Here is a 22507-nt window from a genome sequence, read left to right as displayed (position 1 = left end):
TAGGTACCTTTTCGGCAACGGAGGCTGATGACCGCGGTGAGTGCTTCGGACTGACTGCGCTATCCAGCCTCAACTTATTATAGCCTGGAGAACTACAAGAGTCTTTGGACGTCAATCGACTGGGAGCGTATCTTTTCGTTGGTGACTTTTTAAGGCTGCTCCTTACTTTGTTGGTATAACTCCCGCTGACGCTAGATGGAGCTAGCGTACTGCCGCTAGCGTTGGACGCCATGGACTTGAGGCTGTACGAGGAAGTAGCTCCGATTGATGACGTCATTCCTAGGGAGTTGGTCATTCCGCTAGTTGCGCTTCGACTAGACGGAGTGATGCTCGTTGTATCTTCCTTGTCGATTGTTTGGTCCGTCAGTATTTGTTCCTCTGTCGGTGCTTGGTTTAGAATCCTCTGGAATGTTGTCGAAATTAGATCCCTTTTAATTAACGTTCCTAAATTTAGGAAGAGCGTCCAAGTATTGGGCTCTTGGCATACAAATAGTGAACTGCCAACAGACCGGCATACTTTTTCGGTAATTTAGATTTTACTATTTCTAATACATTTAAAACTGTATATAATAATATTCACAGTGGACGAACTGTGTGAAATGAATGAATGAAATAAATTAATCTAACTGGAATTACTGGTGGTAGGACGTCTTCTGAGTCCGCAGGGCCTACCCCTGCCTACTTCTGCCGTGAAGCAATAATGCTTTTCGGTTTGAAAGGTGGGGCAGCCGTTGTACTGTTAAAAATGAGACCTTTATGACTCATATCTCAAGGTGGATAGCGGCATTTACGTTGTAGATGTCTATGGGCTTCGGTAACCGCTTAATATCAGGTGGGCCGTGAGCTCGTCCACCGACCCAAGCAATAAAAAAAAGAGCTGTAGGCGTCTAATGCAAAGGTTATTGGATTTGATGGATCCGTAAGGACGTGAGGTTAGTTTAACATTCAATTCTTTGTTATCTTGATTTTGATAGCCAATCCTCAATTAAAGGAGTTAATCCGCGGCCATTGCGGAATCGGGTACCCACTAAAAACCTTCCAGCAATGTTGATGTCTCATAATTGAACTGGCAACATATTGTGGAAGCATCTGTGGTAATCTGCCGTGGTTTTTCGGGGCTGTTCCTCCCGATCCACACGGTGCTTTTAGGTTAGTTAGGCACAAACACTGAGTTTCTCGCCGGGTCTTCTCAGTGGGTCGCGTTTCCGATTCGGTGGTAGATTCTGCGAAGCACTGCTCTTGCTAGGGCCAGTGTTAGCAACACTCCCGGTTTGAGCCCTGTGAGCTCACCTACTCGCCCGGTTACGCTGACATAGCCTCTCAAGGCTATAAAAAAACGGCGCCAAAGCAGCTTGACCTCTTTCGACCAATTCATCCACGTAAATAGCTGACCTGCATATCAATCTTGTCGAACTGCTGGAACAGATGCCGGTAGATGAGGTTCCGCCGCGTGACGTTGTCGTCGGGCGGCAGTTGGGCGCGCACCAGCCGCGGGGAGCGCGTGTATGCGGCAAGCAGGATGCGCTCCGCCGCCGCGCGCACCGACCCCGCCGCGTGCTGCGCCCCCGCCGCGCCGCACTCCGCCACCCGCCGCACGGTCAGACCGCTGATTGACCAATTTTATTTATTATTTCTTAATACAAATCCATGAGTACCTGGAAACCCCAACCATCTTCGATGAAGTTAAACGATACTCAGCCAACTATAAGAACCATTTGACAGCTCACCCAAACCCGTTGTCCAGCTTACTCTTGGAGCCAAATCCGATTAGAAGACTCAAGAGAACCGACGTGCTACCCTACTAAGGCGAGACGGACTATTGGCTCTGCCCCTCCAAACCATAACCTCTCGCAACTCACCTGATTATAATCTTGGCGACTGATCGCAGGTGTTAGAGTAGAAAAAAAAAATCTTAGTGTATTAACTCTGCCATTGCCGGTCCCAAGCCCGGATGAGAACAGAGTAGGGTTGGCACCCAGTCAGTATGCCACCTACCTGGCCGTAAAAATATAATGCCGAGCAACGGGCGGCGGTCAATTAACCCGAACTAGGGCTTCACTAGCCCAAAGGAACTAAATCGCCTCTGAAATTCTGCTGTGGAAGGACGCGTAACCCACCACTAGAAATTTTCCCAAGAAAACCTTTACGTATGTATTCCGTAAAGGTCACAATCCTCAGCACTGAGGAACACGACGCACGTAGGAGTGCATACTAAAGCAGCCCATGGCTTATCTGGTGTGAAGCAACTCCTAAATACACATCCCAAATTGGACAGAAAAAAGGCTTTTCACCCTTAAAAACGGAATCTCGCAGCAAAAATAGGATGAATGGTGGTAATCATCCAGTTTATTTAGCGACTACAAAATGTCACCACACATCCCAAAGACTGAACTGGAAAGAATAAAGACTTTTCCACCCTTAAAAACGGAATCTCCCAGCAAAAATAGGCAGAATTGTGGTATTTATCTAGTGTAAAGCGACTACCAAATATCTCCACACACACCAAACACTCAACTGGAAAGAATAAAGGCCTTTGCACCCTTAAAAACGGAATCTTGCAGCAAAATTAGGCAGAATTGTGGTATTCATCCAGTGTAAAACGACCACCAAATATCTCCACACATCCCAAAGACTCACTGGAAAGAATAAAGGCTTTTCCTCCCTTAAAAACGGAATCTCGCGGCAAAAATAGACAGAATGGTGGTATTCATCTAGTGTAAAATGACTATCAAATGTCTCCGCACATCCCAAAGACTCAACTGGAAGGAATAAAGGTTTTTCTACCTTTAAAAAGGAATCACACATAAAAAATAGGCAGAATGGTGGTACCTACCCGCGTGAGCTTACAAAACATCCAGCACTAATAAATGCTTAGCATTTATACTCAGATAACTCTGCATATTTCCCGGCCAATCTTTTACGACATCCACGCGTAGAGTTGTAGCGGAAAAGAGCTGTGTTTTTCTAGGCCGACAACAAACAAACTCTAACCATTTCGAAGTTAATACTAATTGCCCTTCTAAACGCAGTAACGAGTAAATTAACCTATAGACACAGCCCACTGAGTTTCTCGACGGATTTTCTCAGTGGGTCGCGTTTTCGATCCGGTGGTAGATTCTGCGAAGCACGACTCTTGCTACGGTTAGCGTTAGCAACGTCGTCAGGTTTGAGCCCCGTGAGCTTCACCTATTAGTTCGGTGAATCTAGAATACCACCTCCACGAGGTTGCTAGAACACAAAGGACACAAAAAAAAAGCAAACGATTCCATTTTAAAATCTAATAAAGAATAAATACGCAGCTATATATGATTTGATTAGTGAGGGAATCTTTATCCAACACAACTGACCCCGGACGTAGCTTCGTTTGGGTGGGTGGGTCATTTATATCGTCATGTCTAAGCTGCGTTCACAAATCTAGCAAAATTATAAAAGCACAAATAACGTACACATATAAATAATGTGGTATCATTGTGTAGCTAATTTTATCTACCACCCACGTATTAGTAGATAACCTATAGATACTATATATGGAAACAGTTTGTGATGATAGCTAATTTTAATACCGTTATTTCCACTAGTGTTTGTGTGGGGATATAGCTCAGTGGTAGAGCAATCGACTGCAGATCGATAGGCCCCCGGTTCAAACCCGGGTGTCCCCTGTTTCGATTTAATCGGAAATATCCTTTTTCGCAAATTTATGAATGATTTTTCAAATCATTACATTATTTTTGTATTTAATATTGACATTATTGGATGGAAATAATTTAGTTTGCTTCATATACGTACCTATTCTTATCAGTGGATATGCCGTGGGTGAGTATGAGTTGTTCCAGCATCTGTAGACGGGAGAGGGCCAGTCGTGGATGCATAGAGGCCGCCACTGGACGGACTAACTGCTGAGGTATGATGTGGAGGGCTCTGAAAGTCTTTGTTAGTTAGTCTTGTCTTGTGCGTTTTTTTTATTGCTTAGATGGGCGGACGAGCTTACAACCCACCTGGTGTTAAGCGATTACTGGAGCTCATAGACATCTACAACGTAAATGCCGCCACCCACCTTGAGATATAAGTTCTAAGGTCTCAGTATAGTTACAACGGCTGCCTCGCCTTTCAAACCAACGCATTACTGCTTCACGGCAGGAATAGGCGGGGTGGTGGTACCTACCTGTGCGGACTCACAAGAGGTTCTACCACCAGTAAGAACTCTAAGAAGAAGAAGTCAACTTCTGTGTTATTTTACTTTGCTTATACGGCAAAAAAAACACGTTTTTCAAGAAGTCATTGTGGCCTAAGGGATAAGACGTCCAGTACATTCGTGTTTAACGATGCACCGGTGTTCGAATCCCGCAGGCGGGTACCAATTTTTCTAATGAAATACGTACTTAATTAACAAATGTTCACGATTGACTTTCACGGTGAAGGAATAACATCGTGTAATAAAAATGAAACCCGCACAATTATAATTTGCGTAATAAGTGGTGGTAGGACCTCTTGTGAGTCAGCGCGGGTAGGTACCACCGCCCTCCCTATTTCTGCCGTGAAGCAGTAATGCGTTTCGGTTTGAAGGATGGGGAAGCCGTTGTAACTATACTGAGATCTTAGAACTTATATCTCAAGGTGGGTGGCGCATTTACGTCGTAGATGTCTATGGGTTCCAGTAACAATTTAACACCAGGTGGGCTGTGCTCGTCCACCGATTTAAGCAATAAAAATAAAAAAAATATATTACGCATATTCCTTTTTTTGTACACTACTGTTATAATAAAAATATGTTTCATTTGAGTAATTTGATAAGTCCCTTAAGCATAACAGAAAGAATTACAAAAATCCATCTACATTTAAGGAAAGAATTAAGATTCCGTGTTCACTAAAACAAAAAAAAAACGGTAGGCAGCGGCTTGGCTCTGCCCCTGGCATTTCTGACCTCCATGAACCACGGTAACCACTTACAATCAGGTAGAGCCGTATGCTCGTCTGCCTATACTTCAAAACAAAAAAACAATCAATAAGGTACATTTTTTTTTTCAAAGAAACCTTTAGCAATTTGTACTAAATATGTGAAAAAATTATTTGGGCACTAAGAGTTGAAAATACCGAATACCTGACTTGCGGGCAGTCCGCCACCGTGAGGACGGTGTGCTGCGCGGTGGAGTGCACCCTGGGCGCCGGGTCCCCGCACGCGCGCAGCAGCTCCGGTAACAGCTTCTCCAGACACCGCCCCACCTCCGCCGAACATACCCTGGGACGACACGACGAAAAGATTCCTTATAATATACTATATTTAATGGTATATATTATATGTAAACGATATATATCTTGTATGTATGTATTTATTGTATGTATATATTTTCTATAATAGTGTATTGTCTATGGTACACCGCAACATACCTGCTATATTTCTATATTTTCCAGAATTTCTGTAAATTAAACGGTTGTCTGGAAGAGATCGCTTTTAGCGATAAGACCGCCTATTGTACAAATGTATCTGCTTTTTGATTGTTTTTTTAATGTAAATTGTGTTTTGGTGTGCAATATTATCTCTCTCTAAGTATATTTAATTTTTTTCGTGAGTTAAAATACATTAAATCCGCCGTTGTACCTTTGTGCATGAAGTTGAACAAATAAATTTTCGTTTGTTTGTTATTATATTTGTTGTTTGTACTACCTATAAAAATTTTGAAGACAGTAGATATACAACATTTTAAGCAAAAATTGCAAGTATTTTTATTAGATACTAGCTGACCCGGCAGACTTCGTAGTGCCTCAATCGATAAATAAAAGACCTAAACTTTTATATAGAATAAACTTAAAACAAACAAAAGGAATCCGTCCGACGGGGGACACGTCAAAGGGAAAACAAAATTGTTATTTTTATTTAATTCCGAGAATTTTCATATTTTTATACCTTTTAAGCCTTCTCTGGACTTCCACAAATAATTCAAGACCAAAATTAGTCAAATCGGTCAAGCCGTTTTCATGTTATGTCGTGACAACGAAAAACGGGTTTCATTTTTATATATATAGATGGCTTACTATAGTATGTCAGAATATTTAGACGATAACTTTAGATAACTTAGATAATAAAGTAGAATAGAATTCAATAATTATAATTTAAGTTTATTTTTATTTTTATGTAGATTATACTTACACCTAATATTTGTACGCTTTACTAGCAGGACATAGTGATACGTTTATTAATATTAACATATTAATCTTTGTTAACCTATGACCACAAATAAAATAAATAAATAAATAAATAATAAATAAATTTGTTTGTTTGTTTGTCTGTCTGTTTGTCTGTTTGTCTGTTTGTTTGTTTGTTTGTCTGTTTGTTTGTTTGTTTGTTCATTTATTTCTTTATTCAACTTGATGCACAAACACAGCATAAACTGTCAAGCTACAATATAAATAAATATGTAGCTGTATATTTCTATTTATGAGATGCCATACCTGTCCGGTACGAAATCCTTGAATAGAACTCTGACAACTTCATTGGCCTGACTGTACACGGAAAAGACTTTATCTCTCAAAGCTCTCTGCAGCAAGATGGCGGCCGCCCTCGCGGTTTTGTTCGGAGAAGTCTTGGAGCTTCCGTTCGACGGCGAAGCTAGTTCTGCTCTGAGACGATTCAGACCCTCCTCCTTGTCCAAGTAGTTCTTGGAGAAGAACTTCTCTACCTTGAATGTAGTAGTGAAATTTGAGCTTTTGTTCAATTTCAAAAGAGTAGTACAGATATTGTATAATCATGTCTTGAGTAACATTTAGTAAATACAATATAGTTATGTTTAATTTACAGTATAGACAAGGATACAGTCTATCTGATGGTGATTGGTCACCGTCGAAGGACATCTTTTTTTTTTTTTTTCCTACCTATGCTGATAGCCTTGAGAGGCTATTTCAGCTTCACCCTAACGTGAGTAGGTGAGCTCACGGGGCTCAAACCGGAGAGTTGCTAACACTGACCCTAGCAAGAGCAGTGCTTCGCAGAATCTACCACCGGATCGGAAACGCGACCCACTGAGAAGATCCGGCGAGAAACTCAGTGGGCTTAGATGGACATCAGTAATGCCAGAGTCATGGCCAAGCCACTACGCACTGCTACTATAGTGGCAATATTTTGATATTTTTTGGATACTATATGAGCAATGTAACTATGCTGATTTAGCAAATTAAGCGACTTAATGTTTAACCTTAATCTTAACATAACTGTATTGTACCTTTTTTAAACAAATAATTTATTCATATAAAGTCCCCAATTTTCGGTTTGAACTTTTTTTTTTCTTTATCTTCCTTTTTTTTTTTTTTTTCCTACCTAAGCTGATAGCCCTAGCGGCTATGTCAGCGTAACCCTAATTTTAGTAGGTGAGCTTACGGGGCTCAAACCTGACGATGTTGCTAACACGAACCCTAGCAAGAGCCGTGCTTCGCAGAATCTACCACTGGATCGGAAACGCGACCCACTGAGAAGATCCGGCGAGAAACTCAGTGGGCTGTGTCTGAGAGTTAATTTACTCGTCGAGCCCTTCGTCGCAAGCGACGGGTTCGACGAAAACGGTGACCGGTGCTTGAAGTACCTAAAAGCACCGTTAGTGGATCGGGAGGATCCGAGATGACGTGTTTTGGGCGACGTCGACTGCTTTCCATTCTGTCCGCAGGATCGGGAATGAATCTTGCAATCAGTCAGCTAGACTATGAGCAGATGTGTTGAGAGCTGTTAGGCGGTCAGAGCAAAATTTCCATCGAGACTGCGCCACTCTGTAAACCGTATCTATCAAGACTTAGGATTTGTCGCCTTTTAAGCCTATTTATTAGGTCCGGTGTGGTTAGTTGCGTGGCAAGCTGCGAGTGCGGTTTGAACAATAACAATATTTAGTAACAAAATTAGATCTATAAGCTATATCTTCCTATAATCTAACCCATTTAAGGCTCGATAAGCCTAAGCCTAACCTAACCTAACTACAGGAACAAACAGGACCTAGAATATATAGGAACATTGATTCTCTTAAATATCAAGATGAATTAAGTATACTGTGTACAGCTGTGGAATTACCAGAGGGTATCCGAATATAAGTATAGGCAGAGCTGCTTGCTTCCTCTCCCTCTCGTTGAGCTTGTGAGAGACACGAGACGGTAGAGGCGCGCTACTCCCGCTGCCCTCCTCCTCGCGAGCCTCCCGGAGGTACTCGTTGGTATGAGAACTGGAGGTTGCCACAATAGAATCTCTCATCACCGTCCTCCATATATAACCTTATTACCGGTAGACCGACGGTCCGAATGTTGTTGTTCGGAACTTGTATATATGCGAGCTTATCTTGAAATTGTCGTAAGCGTGATTCAGGCATATGTCAAATATGTTGTATGATAGCTACCGCCACAATTAGTATCGGGTCCCTAATAATCTGATCCACATTAATTCCTCATGAAATTTACGAGCGAAGATCGAGATTCCATTGCACTTACAAAGGATGTACGATGTAATCGTGGTGGTAGGACCTGGTGGTAGGACCTCTTGTGAGTCCGCGCGGGTGGGTACCACCACCCTGCCTATTTCTGCCGTGAAGCAGTAATGCGTTTCGGTTTGAAGGATGGGGCAGCCGTTGTTACTATATTTGAGACCTTAGAGCTTGTAAGTCAAGGTGGGTGGCGCATTTACATTGTGGATGTCTATGGGCTCCAGTAACCACTTAACACCAGGTGGGCTGTGAGCTCGTCCACCCCCCATCTAAGCAATAAAAATAAAATAAAAAAATCACATAAGATAAGCGATCCCGTCTTAAATTTTAAAACGGGCATGACTGAAAGAGCAGACGTGTTCCTTAAGAATATTCTTGAAATCAGATATCTTTTTTTTATTATTAAATAAAGGTAAACTCATGTGCTATAACGAAACCCTTTTTCAAATAAGGTTTGAAAATATTCCTAGAAGGTAAGCAACGGCTTGTAATTGCTCCGATTACCGGGACGATGTCCATGGGTGATCTAAAATTTACAAAATTGGTTGACGTCAGTCAATCGTGTTTGATATTTGAGCCCGAAACTCCTGCACGTAGCTCCTGCGACTCTATCCCGGAATAAATCTTAAAACCTAATTTATACCTATATTTATTTATAATATAATTTATTTATTTATCAATTATCAATTCAAAGTCAGGCTTACAGTTTGCACTAAAACGCCTAACTCGTTAATATAAAAAACATTATTAAAATTATTGAGTATTATTGTTATGCTAATGCTATGCTATATGTAGTCGGATAAGAGCATTAAGACGAACTTACTGCCTTAGGGCCGGCAGCAGACGTTCTTCGTAAGCATCGAAGGTAGATCTGGGGCCAGCACTCTTGTTTCTCCTCCTTACCAAGGTACCTGCGAGGGATAGGTTATTCAGGATGTTTCGAAAACAACTGGTCGCTATCGAATCAGATTTTACTGGTGGTAGAACCTCTTGTGAGTCCGCACGGGTAGGTCCCACCGCGCCTATTTCTGCCGTGAAGCAGTAATGTGTTTCGGTTTGAAGGGTGGGGCACCCGTTGTAACTATACTGAGACCTTAGAACTTATATCACAAGGTGGGTTCAGTGGTGGGGTCCAGTAACCACTTAACACCAGGTGGGCTGTGAACTCGTCCACCCATCTAAGCAATAAAAAAATAAAGTCCCATAAATTTCAGTTCTTGCACCCATTGAACAAAGACATTACTCCTTGGCGTCAAAAACAAGAGAATTGAGATAATTAATTACACGCACGCACTCACAATACGCCCGACCTATATTAAAATACTAGCGACCCGCCCTCGCTTCGCTTCGGAAACATTAAAACACACATGAAACCAAAAAAATTAAATTAAAAAATAAATTTAAAAAAGTAGCCTATGTTAATCAGGGACAATGTCGGCTTCTAATGGCAAAAGAATTTTTCAAATCGGTCCAGTAGTTACGGAGCCTATTCGAAACAAACAAACAAACAAATCTTTCCTCTTTATAATATTAGTATAGATTTTTGATTTTCGTATCTATTTACCGTTAGCTGCATTCGGGGTGACGCTCCTGCGTGGACTGTCAGTCGTTCTCGTCTCATCTTCCTCAATCTTTTGTTCGATTTTTTTCTGTTCTAATTTCTCTTCTTGTGCATTTTGGACGGCTTGTAAGTGCGGGATGGAGGAGTGCTGTGTACTTGGTACTTCTACGTCTTCTAGAAGATGTACTGGGGACTGCAAATTAGATAAGCTTAGAGATTCCAGACGGATGATCCTTTTTTTTATTGCTTAGATGGGTAGACGAGCTCACAGCTCACCTGGTGTTAAGTGGTTATTGAAGCCCATAGACATCTACAACATAAATGCGCCCCCGACCTTGTGATATAAGTTCTAAGGTCTCAGTATAATTACAACGGCTGCCCCGCCCTTCAAACCGAAACGCATTACTGCTTCACGACAGAAATAAGCGGGGCGGTGTTGCCTACCCGTGCAGACTCACAAGAGGTCCTACCACCAGTAAATCCTAACGATACTGTTTTTTTAAATTAATAAGCACAAATAACATTTTAATAGTCGTACCTGTCTATTTCTGCTATGGAAGAGTAATGCGTTTCGGTTTGAAGGGTGGAATAGCCGTTGTACTGTAAAAACTGTGACTGAAAACTCATGTCTCAAGGTGGGTGGCGGCATTTACGCTATAGATGTCTATGGGCTCCGGTAACCACTTAGCACACATTAGCATTTAAGTCACAAAAAATGCGAATATGTTCTGACTGGTCTATACCGTCCTCAACATTAACATACCAGTATGCATCCCAATTTTCCATATCTATCCCAATGTTCAGTAATGGTGCTTGGACATATTGCATACCCGCACATAGGGTAGTTACCACGTTCTCGCTTATGTGAGCTTTATAGCAACTATGCATCCCAGTTTGAAAGCAGGCAAACCATTCCAATGTCGTTCAAATATCATTTGAATAAGCTATATCAGTCAATGTCGTTGCTCATAGACCTCCGTAATACTGGTTGTTTAATTAGGCTCTTGTTAATCAATGACAGTTCTTTTTAATACGCTTTTATTAGCTTCAGACGTATGTATGTTTGTAACGGAATCTTTGAACATGATTTTGACCCCCTTCAAAATGTTGGATTAACTCGAAATTTGGTATACTTATTAAGGACCGATGATAATTCAATATTTTAAAAAAAATAGAAATTCAACTAAAAAATGAAAAATAAATAATAGTTTAAAAAAACCAACAAAATACGCTTTTATAGAAAATCCAACTAAAAAATAGAAAATAAATTTTAATAAATTTGAAGAAAAAATAGTGTAAGAAGCGTGGTGTGCATGGTATCAGTAGTTATAAATATTTTATGAACAGATATGAGTAGAAGGGCTATATTGATAATATCCTGAAAAGCACTCCACGCTTTTTTACAATAAAATCATTTTACCTTACACTATTTTTAAATCAAATTTATTAAAATTTATTTTCGATTTTTTAGTTGGATTTTCTATAAAAGCGTATTTTATTAGTTTTTTTAAACTATTCTTTATTTTTAAAGCTAACTCGGAGAAGACCTTCGTCAGAATTACCTTTTGAGCTTGTTCTATCTGGTCTTCGTCGTTGCCATTGATAAAATCAATCTCATCGGTTTCTTGATGTATCGGAGGAACCGGAGACGGTATATCCAGGCTTAGAGAGCCTGCAGCCACGGATGGGGAGAGGTGGTGCGAGAAATCGTACTCCTGAGGCATCGACGAGTCATTGCGGGGATCTACCTAGAATAGTGTATCTAAGATGTTTTAGTGGTCACAGACTCTTTGATATTCCACTTGGATGTTTTATTGTTAGTATCAATGAAAAACGAATATCCAATATAATAAAGGTACCGTATATTTTGTTGTTCTAGCTGAGCAAACAAGCTCATAACCAATTTGGTGTGAAGTGCCCAACATATTTTATTGGTATCATAACATGGATGGATAATTAATTATTAAATTAAGTTAATTTAGGTACCACCGCCCAGCATATTTCTGCTACTGAAGCAGTAATGCGTTTCGGTTTGAAAGGTGTGGCAGCCGTTGTAACTATACTTGAGACTTTAGAACTTATATCTCAAGGTGGGTGGCCCATTTACGTTGTAGATGTCTATGGACTCCAGTAATCACTTAACACCAGGTGGGCTGTAAGCTCGTCCACCTATATAAGCAATAAAAATAAAATAAAATAAATTATTAAATAGATTATCAATCAAAAGTCAAATTCAGTGAATTATTACCCCATCCTCTTCAAACAATCTGCAGAGCTGAGGATCTTCTTTCACTCCAGTTAGAGCATCAGCAATCCTGTCCCTCATCCGTCGAGCCAGCTCAAAGTCATCTCTGACAGCTGCGGTCCTCTTGCGCAGTCTCCAGCGACCGATTCGTATGCCGGCGGCTGCTAGGGCTGCGCCAGCGGACTTCAGCCGACGGGCGTATTCGAAACGTTCTTCTAAAATATACGTGTGTCAGATGTTATAAATTAGCCAATAGTTACAATACAATCGGTCGTTAGGATAGAACAAGTGCCGAGATATTGAAATATATAATTGAAAGATTCTTCTTCTTCTTCCTAGTCGTACACTCTTGACAGAGTGGTCGTGGGCGTGCATCAGTCGGATCCTGCCATATCCATACTCTCGCGATGCGACGCCATGTGACACGATGTTTCGCAGAGTGAGAGCAATAATTTATAATATATTTGGAAGATAGGTTATGTCTATTTTTTTCTGTTTGCTTCGGAATTACACCGAAATTCCTTCCCTACATCGATATTCATTGGTAAAGAAAAATGTACAATGCGCCGTGAACTTTTTATACCATCTAAGACACACGTAGCAAATATCGATCACCATATTACATCTATACTAATACATAAATCTACAGTGGTTTTTACGGATGTTCCGTTATAACTACTGAACCGTGCATCCGATTGACTTGAAACTACGTATCCATGTAAAAAATGCATGTACTTAATGGATAGGCTAATATTTATATGAGTGTTGGATTCCCTAAATATGACAATAAATAATAATATTAATTTTAAAGGCGCAGTGAAGCGGACGAGTACGGCTAGTTTATTTATATTTTTATTTCCCAATCTTACTTAATTAGCAGAAAATCTCTGCAATCACTAATTAACGAACTCAGATTTACCAAATCGTTTATGAATTCAAACTTACCTGTAACAGCCGTTTTCTTCTTCTCATCCAAACTCCTGATGAGATCAGCTATTTCATTGTCCACGTACATAACAAAGGCCAGATCGTCGTACGGTGAGTATAGAGTCTCGGTTTTGATTACCGTCTGAGCTTTCTCTGGGCACTCTACGATTTCGCCCAGAACATTCACAGCCATTAGCGCTATCTGCGTGTCAGAAATGTGAAAATATGAGCTCACAATCATGGATAGCACGCCCAAAAATTTTGAAACTTTTATGGATCTTTTTTTTTATTGCTTATATGGGTGGACAAACTCACAGCCCACCTGGTGTTAAATGGTTACTGGAGCCCATAGACATCTCCTTGAGATATGAGTTCTAAGGTCTCAGTATAGTTACAATGGCTGCCCCGCCCTTAAAACCGAAACGTATTACTGCTTCACGGCAGAAATAGGCAGCGTGGTGGTATCTACCCGTGCGGACTCACAGCAGGTCCTTCCACTAGTAATTACGCAAATTATAATTTTACAGGTTTGATTTTTATTACACGATGTTATTCCTTCACCGTGGAAGTCAAGATATGAATGCACCGGACGTCTTATCCTTTAGGCCACGACGACTACAAAACAATATAACGGCTTTCCCACTCTTCAACCCCAAGCTCATGAGTGCGCTATGACATAAATACAATGAAATAGATGCTAGAAATCTCGTGCATATTATTTAAACGTAATTTTCAACCGTTTCTAATTTGTTATACCGTGAAACATAAAGAATAGAATTTTGCTCTACGGTGTTTGCAATTGTACTGATTGCATTCTGTACTAGCATAGCGGACTGATGATTAACCTGGAAGATGTCAATCCAGTTCGTTCTCATTACGATTGTCTTAAGAGCTCATCATATCATTATCCTGTTCTTCTCCCAGTCATCTAGGGTCAGCGCAACATGTTTTCTCCTTCCATACTCTTTTATCATATACCATTTCTTCGCTCATTCACCTCTTAAATATATCGTCTTTCACGCAATCCATCCATTTTTTCTTACCTTTTCCTCTGTATCCTTCCACACTCATAATTAGCACTCTCTTTACAACCTCATTTTCATTTCGTCTCATCGCATGTTCATACCATCCCAAGCGCGCACTTCTCAACTTCTCTGTCACAGGTGTCACTTTCAGACTTCCTCTGACATATTCATTTCGTATTCTATCCAATATCCTTACTTCTACTTCTATCCATAATCGTTCCGTAATTGTCTTAAGAGCTATCTGCATAAAATCGTAGTTAACTATTGATGAGCGTTTCATTATTGTGCCTACGTAAACAATTAATCCTACGATCCACGACTAAGTCAACAGAGCGGTGATAAATATTATTATTATTATTTTTAAGGATCTCGATACCTGATCAGTCTCTTTAGCTGGGGGATGAGGTCCAGACAATTTAAGCTTCACGAATCTTGCTATCGTTGGCTCTGGAAGGGCCGCAGACCTGAAAACAAGACAAAAAATATTGTTTCATCAGTTTTTTAAGCTTCTTTTAACTCATCGTAACATTACGATGTAGTGTGAATGTCACCTCGAGGCATAACTAATCGAAATCTCAAATGTATTATAGACGTAATATTACTCGTAACAGATAGCCATGTCATAAATATGAAGATGGTATAATGTTAAAGACCAAAACGATGACATTTAAGATACTTATGTAGAGTTTATTTCGATAAAACCAGACAGAATTAGTACCAAAATAACTATTTACAACTCATTATTGAGAGCTCCACTGGCTTGGAAAACAAGAAAGCTGTGTGTCTTGTGTATTATTAGTTGTGTGGTAGGTAATTGACATGAATGCGTCGCTTTACGAAGACAATTCTTTTTCACAATGGTCAAGTAGCGATTAATATTTACCAAAAGCTATAAACATCTCTGACGTAAAGCGCTTTGGACTCACGTTTTTTATTGTCATTAAGGACGTGATCTGTCACCTCATAGGCATAGCCCACTGAGTTTCTCACCGAATCTTCTCAGTAGGTCGCGATTTTGATTCAGTTGTAGATTCGGTGAAGCACTGCTTTTGCTAGGACTAGTGTTGGCAAATTCTCTCAGTTTGAGCCTGTGAGCTCACCTACCCGTCTGCGCATAGCCTCTTAGGCTGGAATAGCTTCTAAGGCTACCAGCAAATAGGTAGGGGAAGTTAATGATATTTAATGGAAGATAATGCGTACCTGAGTTCTCTGGTCCTGGCCTGAGGTGCCGGTTTCGCGAGGGTCACCTTCCCGACGCTCGTGTAGGTCGCCCCGCATGGTGTTGCAGCTCCTTCGGAGACCAACCCTCCTGATACTAGCACTTCCACGCAAGCCGCTGTGAAGGTAGGGTTTTTACGCTGTGAACTATCTTCGCTATAGGCATCTGATCATAATGTTTATAAATCGATTGGTTCAAAATAGTAACATCTGCAAAATAGCATCAAATTATAACAGTAAATTAGATATACCGTTATTCTCAAATATGTACTTTAAAAGTATCTATAGACTTTGTGGCGGGTAGCCATCATACAACGCAAGATAATTGACAGATGCCTGAATCTCGCTTACACATTTTCAAGATAAGCTTGCATATATACATGTTCCGAACAACAACATTAGGACCGTCGGTCTACCGAGCAATATCACCCGCTCGGTGGAAGATCTTCCCTTTGTCGTATATTACTTCAGACTTAATTAAAACTAATTTTATGGTTAAAATCTCACGTTTTCATTAATTTTTGTTCCTGCCAATTATTCGAAATTCTATTAACTATATCTACTTACGATTCTCGAAAACTAAACAAAATACTGTAGTTTATACATTCACGTAGAAACAAACAAGACAATATCTAGGTATTCCAAGAGTGGTCACAATTACCCTGGGCAGTTTCTTAACAGTTTGTTTGTGACATTTCCATATAATTCGATCTTGGTCGCACATTCTCACATTTGTCTATCCAAAAGATTTACTGATATTACTGCGTCTCTAACGCGAACGTTAAAAGAGAATGAATAATCAGTAGACGCTTTGGTTGACTGCAAGATCTGTCTTTCAGCCTACGGACATCCACTGCTGGTCATAGGTCTCTTTCAGGTGCAAAGACCGGTCGTACGCTGCTTGCGTCCAAAGAATTTCCGCCACCTTCAACAGGTCATCGGTCTACCTAGTGGAAGGTTTACCTACGCTACTACTGCTAGATCTAATAAATGTTCACGTAGTTTTTTATTCCTACCTAAGCTGATGATCGAGAGAGACCATGTCAGCGTCACCGGGCCAGTAGGTGAGCTCACAGAGCTGAAACTTGACGATGTTGCTAACACGAACCCTATTAAGAACCGTGCTGCGCAGAATCTACCACGGGATCAGAAACGCGACCCACTGAGAAGATCCGGACAGAGACTCAATGGGCTGTGTCTGAGGGTTAATTTACTCGCCGAGCCCTTCGTCGTAGGAGACGGGTTCGACGAGAACGATGACCGGTGCTTAGAGTACCTAAAAGCACCGTTTGTGGATCGGGAGGATTCGAGATGACGTGTTTTGGGCGACGTGGACTGTTTACCATTCGGTCCGCAGGGTCGGCTATGTAGTTACCGTCGGCCACGATGAGAGGGTTCTCGTGTGATGCCTTAACGTAGTACATACGTGGCGGCGTGATAGACAATTAGCTGGTTGAAATATCACAAATACGCGTTTGCGATAATTAACCTCTACGACTTACGTATGAGCTGATGGTGTGCCAACAACTGTAATTTGTGCACGTTTGTGACACTGGTGAGCCGCAGTAGAAGCTCGTGGGGCGGAGGGCCATCGCTGCGCCAGCCCCGAGCCGCGGGACCTTGGGCATTCAGCTCGCAAGCCGGATAACAACTGTCTTCACCTGATTAATTCCAGTTAATGACTTTTAAAATACTGTTACGCGCTGGGGTTCGGGATAAATAAATATTCTACCGAAGTGCAAATTAAAACTATATTTAACACTTAAAACCCTTAACGAATACTTTAAAATTCTCAATTCACTTCTTCCGCTTCGCTTCAGCTGATCGGTTTACTGACTGACTTCGTGCCATCTCTGCAACGCTTTTATAGTCGATACGACATCCCTAGATTTATCGAGAACATTCTGGGCAAGTCGAGTAGCTTCGATGTGTGTTTCCGATGGCGCTGTACTTCTCGAACGTTCTCGATGTTACTAGTTCCTTTGATTTTCGTTTCTGCTAATCGGCAATAGATGGCGCTACTCTTACTGGCGTAACAATACTTATTTTTAGTACGTTTTGGCAGGCCATATGTCCCTTGTGGAAACCAGCATAGTCAGAGATCTACAACTATCTTCTATGCGCAGGTGTTAATTCATAGTTAATTTAAAAATAGTTTTCCGTTAGCCCGAGATTTTTAATATAGCTCAACATCGAATGGTGATAAATAGAAAAGCAGTGAAAGTATATTAGTTCGCTTGTAGATCTGCTCGCGAAATAGGGTTTAAAACAAAAGGCGGATGCATGCTTGGGTCATTTGTAAACCTCGACCACCCGTTAACGCCGCGAGTCTGGTTGTAGTGTTGAGCGCGGGAACCCCCTACTTTGACCGGGTTTTGACCCCGGCCCGAGATCGGACGTCGGGTCAGAGAGTCCAAGAGGTCATTTGTAAAAAATGTCAAGAACTATCGCTCGAAGACCATGTCTCACTTGCATTGGGGCAAGAGTTAAACATTTCGTATGGTTTAAACTCTAAACTCATAAACGATAGGATGCAAATGAGTATGAAATATGTACTAATCATATAAAACAGAACATAAAATATAACGTAAACTCAATATTAAAATATTGAGTGTATAGAATAAAAATAAAGTTAATAGTTTTGATCAAATATTTTATATGGCACGTAATCATTACGGGAAAGCTGAATCCATTTTCATGATTTTCTTCTAATAAAGGTATTGGTATGCTTTTATAAAAGGTATGCTTTTTTCTCCTACCTACGCCGAAAGTTCGGTTTTCCTCCCGCTGTACAGGGAAGAAAGTGTAACTTTTCCTCCCTGGGTACAAGTGCGCATGCGCGTTATTGTCTACGTCTGCTCTCACGCACCTAAAATTCTCCGCTATCGTTGTGCTCGGGTAATTTGCAATACTGTGTTTAGCGTGAAAGTGAAATAAAAAAAAGGCAATAAAATTTAATAGTGAAGTATTAAACAAAGATGAGTTCATCAGACAGTTCTTATTCAATTAGTAGTAGTTTATTTAAAAATAAAAAAACAGTTAAATTGTTTTTTTTATGAGTGCTCCACGGGTGCTAAGTTTTTTACAATGTCGAACTTTCGGCCTGGTAGGAGAAAAAATAGTATGTGCACCGCGGGAAAAAAGTAGGACATCTCATCCCGCGTGTTTTGAATTTTACACGCGAGATGACACACTATTTTTCCATATTGTGGAAAATATTCGATGCTTATGCTTAATTCGATGCTTTTTTCTCATATTGTCATAGTTTTAGGTTAACTCACTTATATAATATGTAGGAGCATATTATAACTCAAATAATTATGGTGTTATGTTGGTTATCTTTGAAATAATTAAATATGAATACACTCAGACTAGAACTCCAACAGCAGAGGTGGCTCAGTCATCAAAATCAGTAATTTTGTTGAATCATGAATAATAAATATTAAGAGTTATCGTAAATTATTTTTCGAAACGGGAAAAATACATGCCATGATCCCTTGATGAAGTTAAGAAGTACATAAGTAAAATAAATGTGTAAAAATAAAAACTTTTTAAAGTTATTAATTGTATTTTAATAAAAATAAAAATGGAAGTCTATTCACGTAGAACGCTCCGGTATTCGAAATATTCGTAATTATACCGTGATTAGTTTAATATCGGTCAGATACTGTACATACCAATAATGCCATAAATACCACTACATTATATAGTAATATTATTATAACTCAAACCTAGCTAGCTAAGGTCCTTTTTGGTTACAATACACACAGTCAAAAGAAATTAATTGGGAATATTCTTTCTTATCACTAATCGAATTTTTATTCGTTCATTTTGTATTGTAGGTTTTAAGTTCCGTGGTTTTAAGGCATCAATTTAAGAATTCCGTGCATTATCATATATTTCATAACCGAACAGAGTGAATTTATTATTCTTTGTAACCGAATTAACTTAATTTTTGGTATAGTGAAAACTTTTTCAACGGCTTTGTGATTTAAATTTCGATTTTTTTTCCTACCTATACTGAGCCTTGAGAGGCTATTTCAGCTTCTCCTTGTAGGTGAGCTCACAGGGCTCAAACCGGGAGTGTTGCTAATACTGGCCCAAGCAAGAGCAGTGCTTCGCAGAATCTACCACCGGATCAGAAGCACGACCCACTGTGAAGATCCGTGGAGAAACTCAGTGGGCTAGTTCTAATATTTGTTCCTCATATTTGTCATAATGCAGCGAGTCATTGAACTGCTGTCGCATTGGCCATACTGCGAGATGAATGTTGGAAATAGTTGGAAACGATTAAATCAAGCCCGTCTGGCATTCGGCCAATCTACGTATTTGGGAGTTACGGAATTTTCGTGACACAACAGGGAAACGGAGAGCTTTTAATTCTCAGAATTACAATTCCTACATTACCTACAAAGCTTAGCTGAAAGTAACTTAACAGTCTAGTATGTAGTAACATTTGAAAAAAAGTGCCTTTTTGTTTTAATAAGAAGAAAATACTGGAATACAGAACAGTGATGCTCCCGCGCTAGAAAATATGATTTCAATAGCAACTTAATCAGATTATTGATAAAATTTCTATCATTTGAGACTAAAATATTTATTTTTATTTATATTTAATATTTTAGATTTCTTAAAACCAAGCTTTGTTTGATCGTTCGGCGGTTGCCCTGCGTTAAACTACAAACAGTTATTGTAACTTTTTTCTTTTTTTTTCTTTTTTCTTTCATTCTTTATTAGAGCCATACACCTATTAAGTTAAGTCGGCTATAAACTACAATAGGTTGTATGTTTCTTGAACAATTTTTAGAACGAAACAAATTTAATTATTTAATTGACACCCCGCCAGACCCGTAGTGATTACTTGCTCAGTGGCCAGACCTTTCCAGGGAAATGCACATATACTGCCTATATACCTATTTTCACTGGTGGTAGGACCTCTTGGGAGTCCGCACGGGTAGGTACCACCACCCCGCCTATTTTCTGCCGTGAAGCAGTAATGCGTTTCGGCTTGAAGGGTGGGGCAGCCGTTGTAACTGTACTGAGACCTTAGAACTTTTATCTCGAGGTGGGTGGCGTATTTACGTTGTAGATGTCTATGGGCTCCAGTAACCACTTAGCACCAGGTGGGCTGTGAGCTCGTCCATCCATCTAAGCAATAAAAAAATAAAAAAATATATATATATCATAGACTGAAAAATACATTACTCAAAAATAGAAGTTACAACAATATACCTAGTTATTAATGAAACAAAAAACTAGGGAATGTATTTTGCACAGTGCAGTATGTATTTGCCCGGCATTTTTTATTATTGTTGTGTTTAATACATGCATTACATTACTTAAATAAATAATATAAATTAAATACTCACTTGTAGCATAGACAACGTGAAACGGAATGCGTTTAGGCATTTTATTTTATTTTAGACGTAGCCTCTAGTGCTATACATTTCCGGTGCAATTTAAAAAAAACACACACACACACACACCCATCAATTTTAAAATTCAGTTCAAAGTAAGATTGTTTTTATTTTATTAATATCACAATATTATTGCATCACAAGAACCCTGTATTTATAATTTTTAATTGATTACGATTAGATTGTTTGAGCACACACTGTACGACTGAAGAGTCTCCTGAACATCGCGCGAGTGGTAAAAGCGGGAAAAATCGATACTCGCACTTGAAGCTACGCTCAGGTTGTTGGGGTCAGAGCCATCTATTATATTTCGCTTTAATGAAAATGTCTGCTTTTCGTAACGTCATACTCATACATACATATAAATAAAATTGGAGTGTCTGTTTGTAATATTGAAATAAACACTTTTTACTACATGAATATATTATTATGTACGGTGGTGGTATTGATGGTAGGACCTCTTGTGAGTCCGCACGGGTAGGTACCACCACCCTGCCTATTTCTGCTGTGAAGCAGTAATGTGTTTCTTTTTGAAGGTTGGGGCAGCCGTTGTAACTTGTACTTGAGACCTTAGAACTTATATCTCAAGATGGGTAGCGCATTTACGTTATAGATGTCTATGGGCTCCAGTAACCACTTAGCACCAGGTGGGCTGTGGGCTCGTCCACCCATAGAGGCTATAAAAAAAATATTTTTTACAGTTTTCGTCTGTCTGTCTATCTGTTTGTTCCAGCTATTCTCTGGAACGGCTGGACTGATTTTGACGAGACTTTCACTGACAGGTAGCTGATGATTTATGGAGTAATTTAGGCTAGCTTTTTTAGACTAGCTTCGCCCTGCGGTGTCCCCTGCGGTACGACAATAACCGCGGGTAACATCGCGGGACTCAGCTATCAATAATAAAATGTAATGTTTCCGAAGCGAAGCGAGGGCGGGTCGCTAGTAGATAATAAATATACAAGACTTAATATTTAAGACGTAGCGTGGATAGGCAGATGAGTGCCTAGCCGTTACTTAAAAAAAAGGGTTTAATATTAATAATGGTCATCTTGAAGCAAAATATCAGAGTATAATTTTCATTAGAATTTCGATTTCTTTCTTTTTAAACCGAAACGTATTAATTATTGTAAGATATTATTATATGGTGTTAGCTTCCCTTCCTGGGATAATCAAGGTGTTATCGAGGTTGTCTATAAAGTTAATCTATATATTTATTAATACGTGAAGCAAAAACTTTGTATCCCTTTTTACGAAAATTGCGGGGACGGAGGAGTATGAAATTTTCCACACTTATAGAGAATATAGAGAAGAAGTGCACAATGCTAAATTTTTTTTTTAAATAATGCATAAATGATAAAGAAAACATTACACACACTACATACCTTGTATTTGACGCACACACGCATGCATACTATTTATTGTCAAACTTTTGTTCTTGACGTCTGTTGTCAAATTGAGAATACATTAAATATTGTTTGTCTTTGTTAATATTTTTATAGTGTAGTCTTGGCGAAATTGTGATTATAGAAGTATAAAATACAATCATAATAATGTACAAATTTACAATTCCAATTAATTATAGTCGAATTTCGACTACTGCGAGACCTCCAGTATAAGTAATAACGTCATATAATACATAATACATAAAGTTGTTCTTCTGTCTG

The 22507-nt window shown here is 39.7% G+C and overlaps 1 protein-coding gene and 1 non-coding gene across 2 annotated transcripts in view; one reads left to right on the top strand and one right to left on the bottom strand.

Moving 5' to 3' along the window:
- Positions 1-21074, bottom strand: part of LOC114242535 (centrosomal protein of 104 kDa) — a 36091-nt gene extending 15017 nt beyond the window's left edge. The window contains exons 1-15 of the mRNA XM_089736114.1: positions 20796-21074; positions 16929-17087; positions 15409-15544; positions 14585-14672; positions 13202-13385; positions 12260-12471; positions 11574-11759; positions 10015-10204; positions 9274-9361; positions 8048-8195; positions 6448-6674; positions 5099-5236; positions 3787-3918; positions 1393-1606; positions 8-403 (exon numbers count right to left, since the gene is read on the bottom strand). Of these exons, the coding sequence (XP_089592240.1) occupies positions 8-403; positions 1393-1606; positions 3787-3918; positions 5099-5236; positions 6448-6674; positions 8048-8195; positions 9274-9361; positions 10015-10204; positions 11574-11759; positions 12260-12471; positions 13202-13385; positions 14585-14672; positions 15409-15544; positions 16929-17087; positions 20796-20835 (2538 nt within the window). The 5' untranslated portion in view covers positions 20836-21074. The remainder of the gene's footprint in view (positions 1-7; positions 404-1392; positions 1607-3786; positions 3919-5098; positions 5237-6447; positions 6675-8047; positions 8196-9273; positions 9362-10014; positions 10205-11573; positions 11760-12259; positions 12472-13201; positions 13386-14584; positions 14673-15408; positions 15545-16928; positions 17088-20795) is intronic.
- Positions 3588-3659, top strand: TRNAC-GCA (transfer RNA cysteine (anticodon GCA)). Its single transcript has one exon. It is a non-coding gene; the product is annotated as a tRNA-Cys (tRNA).
- Positions 21075-22507: the final 1433 nt, after the last annotated feature.

Source organism: Bombyx mandarina, chromosome 20 (genome assembly GCF_030267445.1).
Source record: "Bombyx mandarina strain Sakado chromosome 20, ASM3026744v2".
NCBI lineage: Eukaryota > Metazoa > Arthropoda > Insecta > Lepidoptera > Bombycidae > Bombyx > Bombyx mandarina.
The sequence above is the reverse complement of the archived record's forward strand: the minus strand, read 5'-3'. Positions and strand labels throughout refer to the sequence as shown.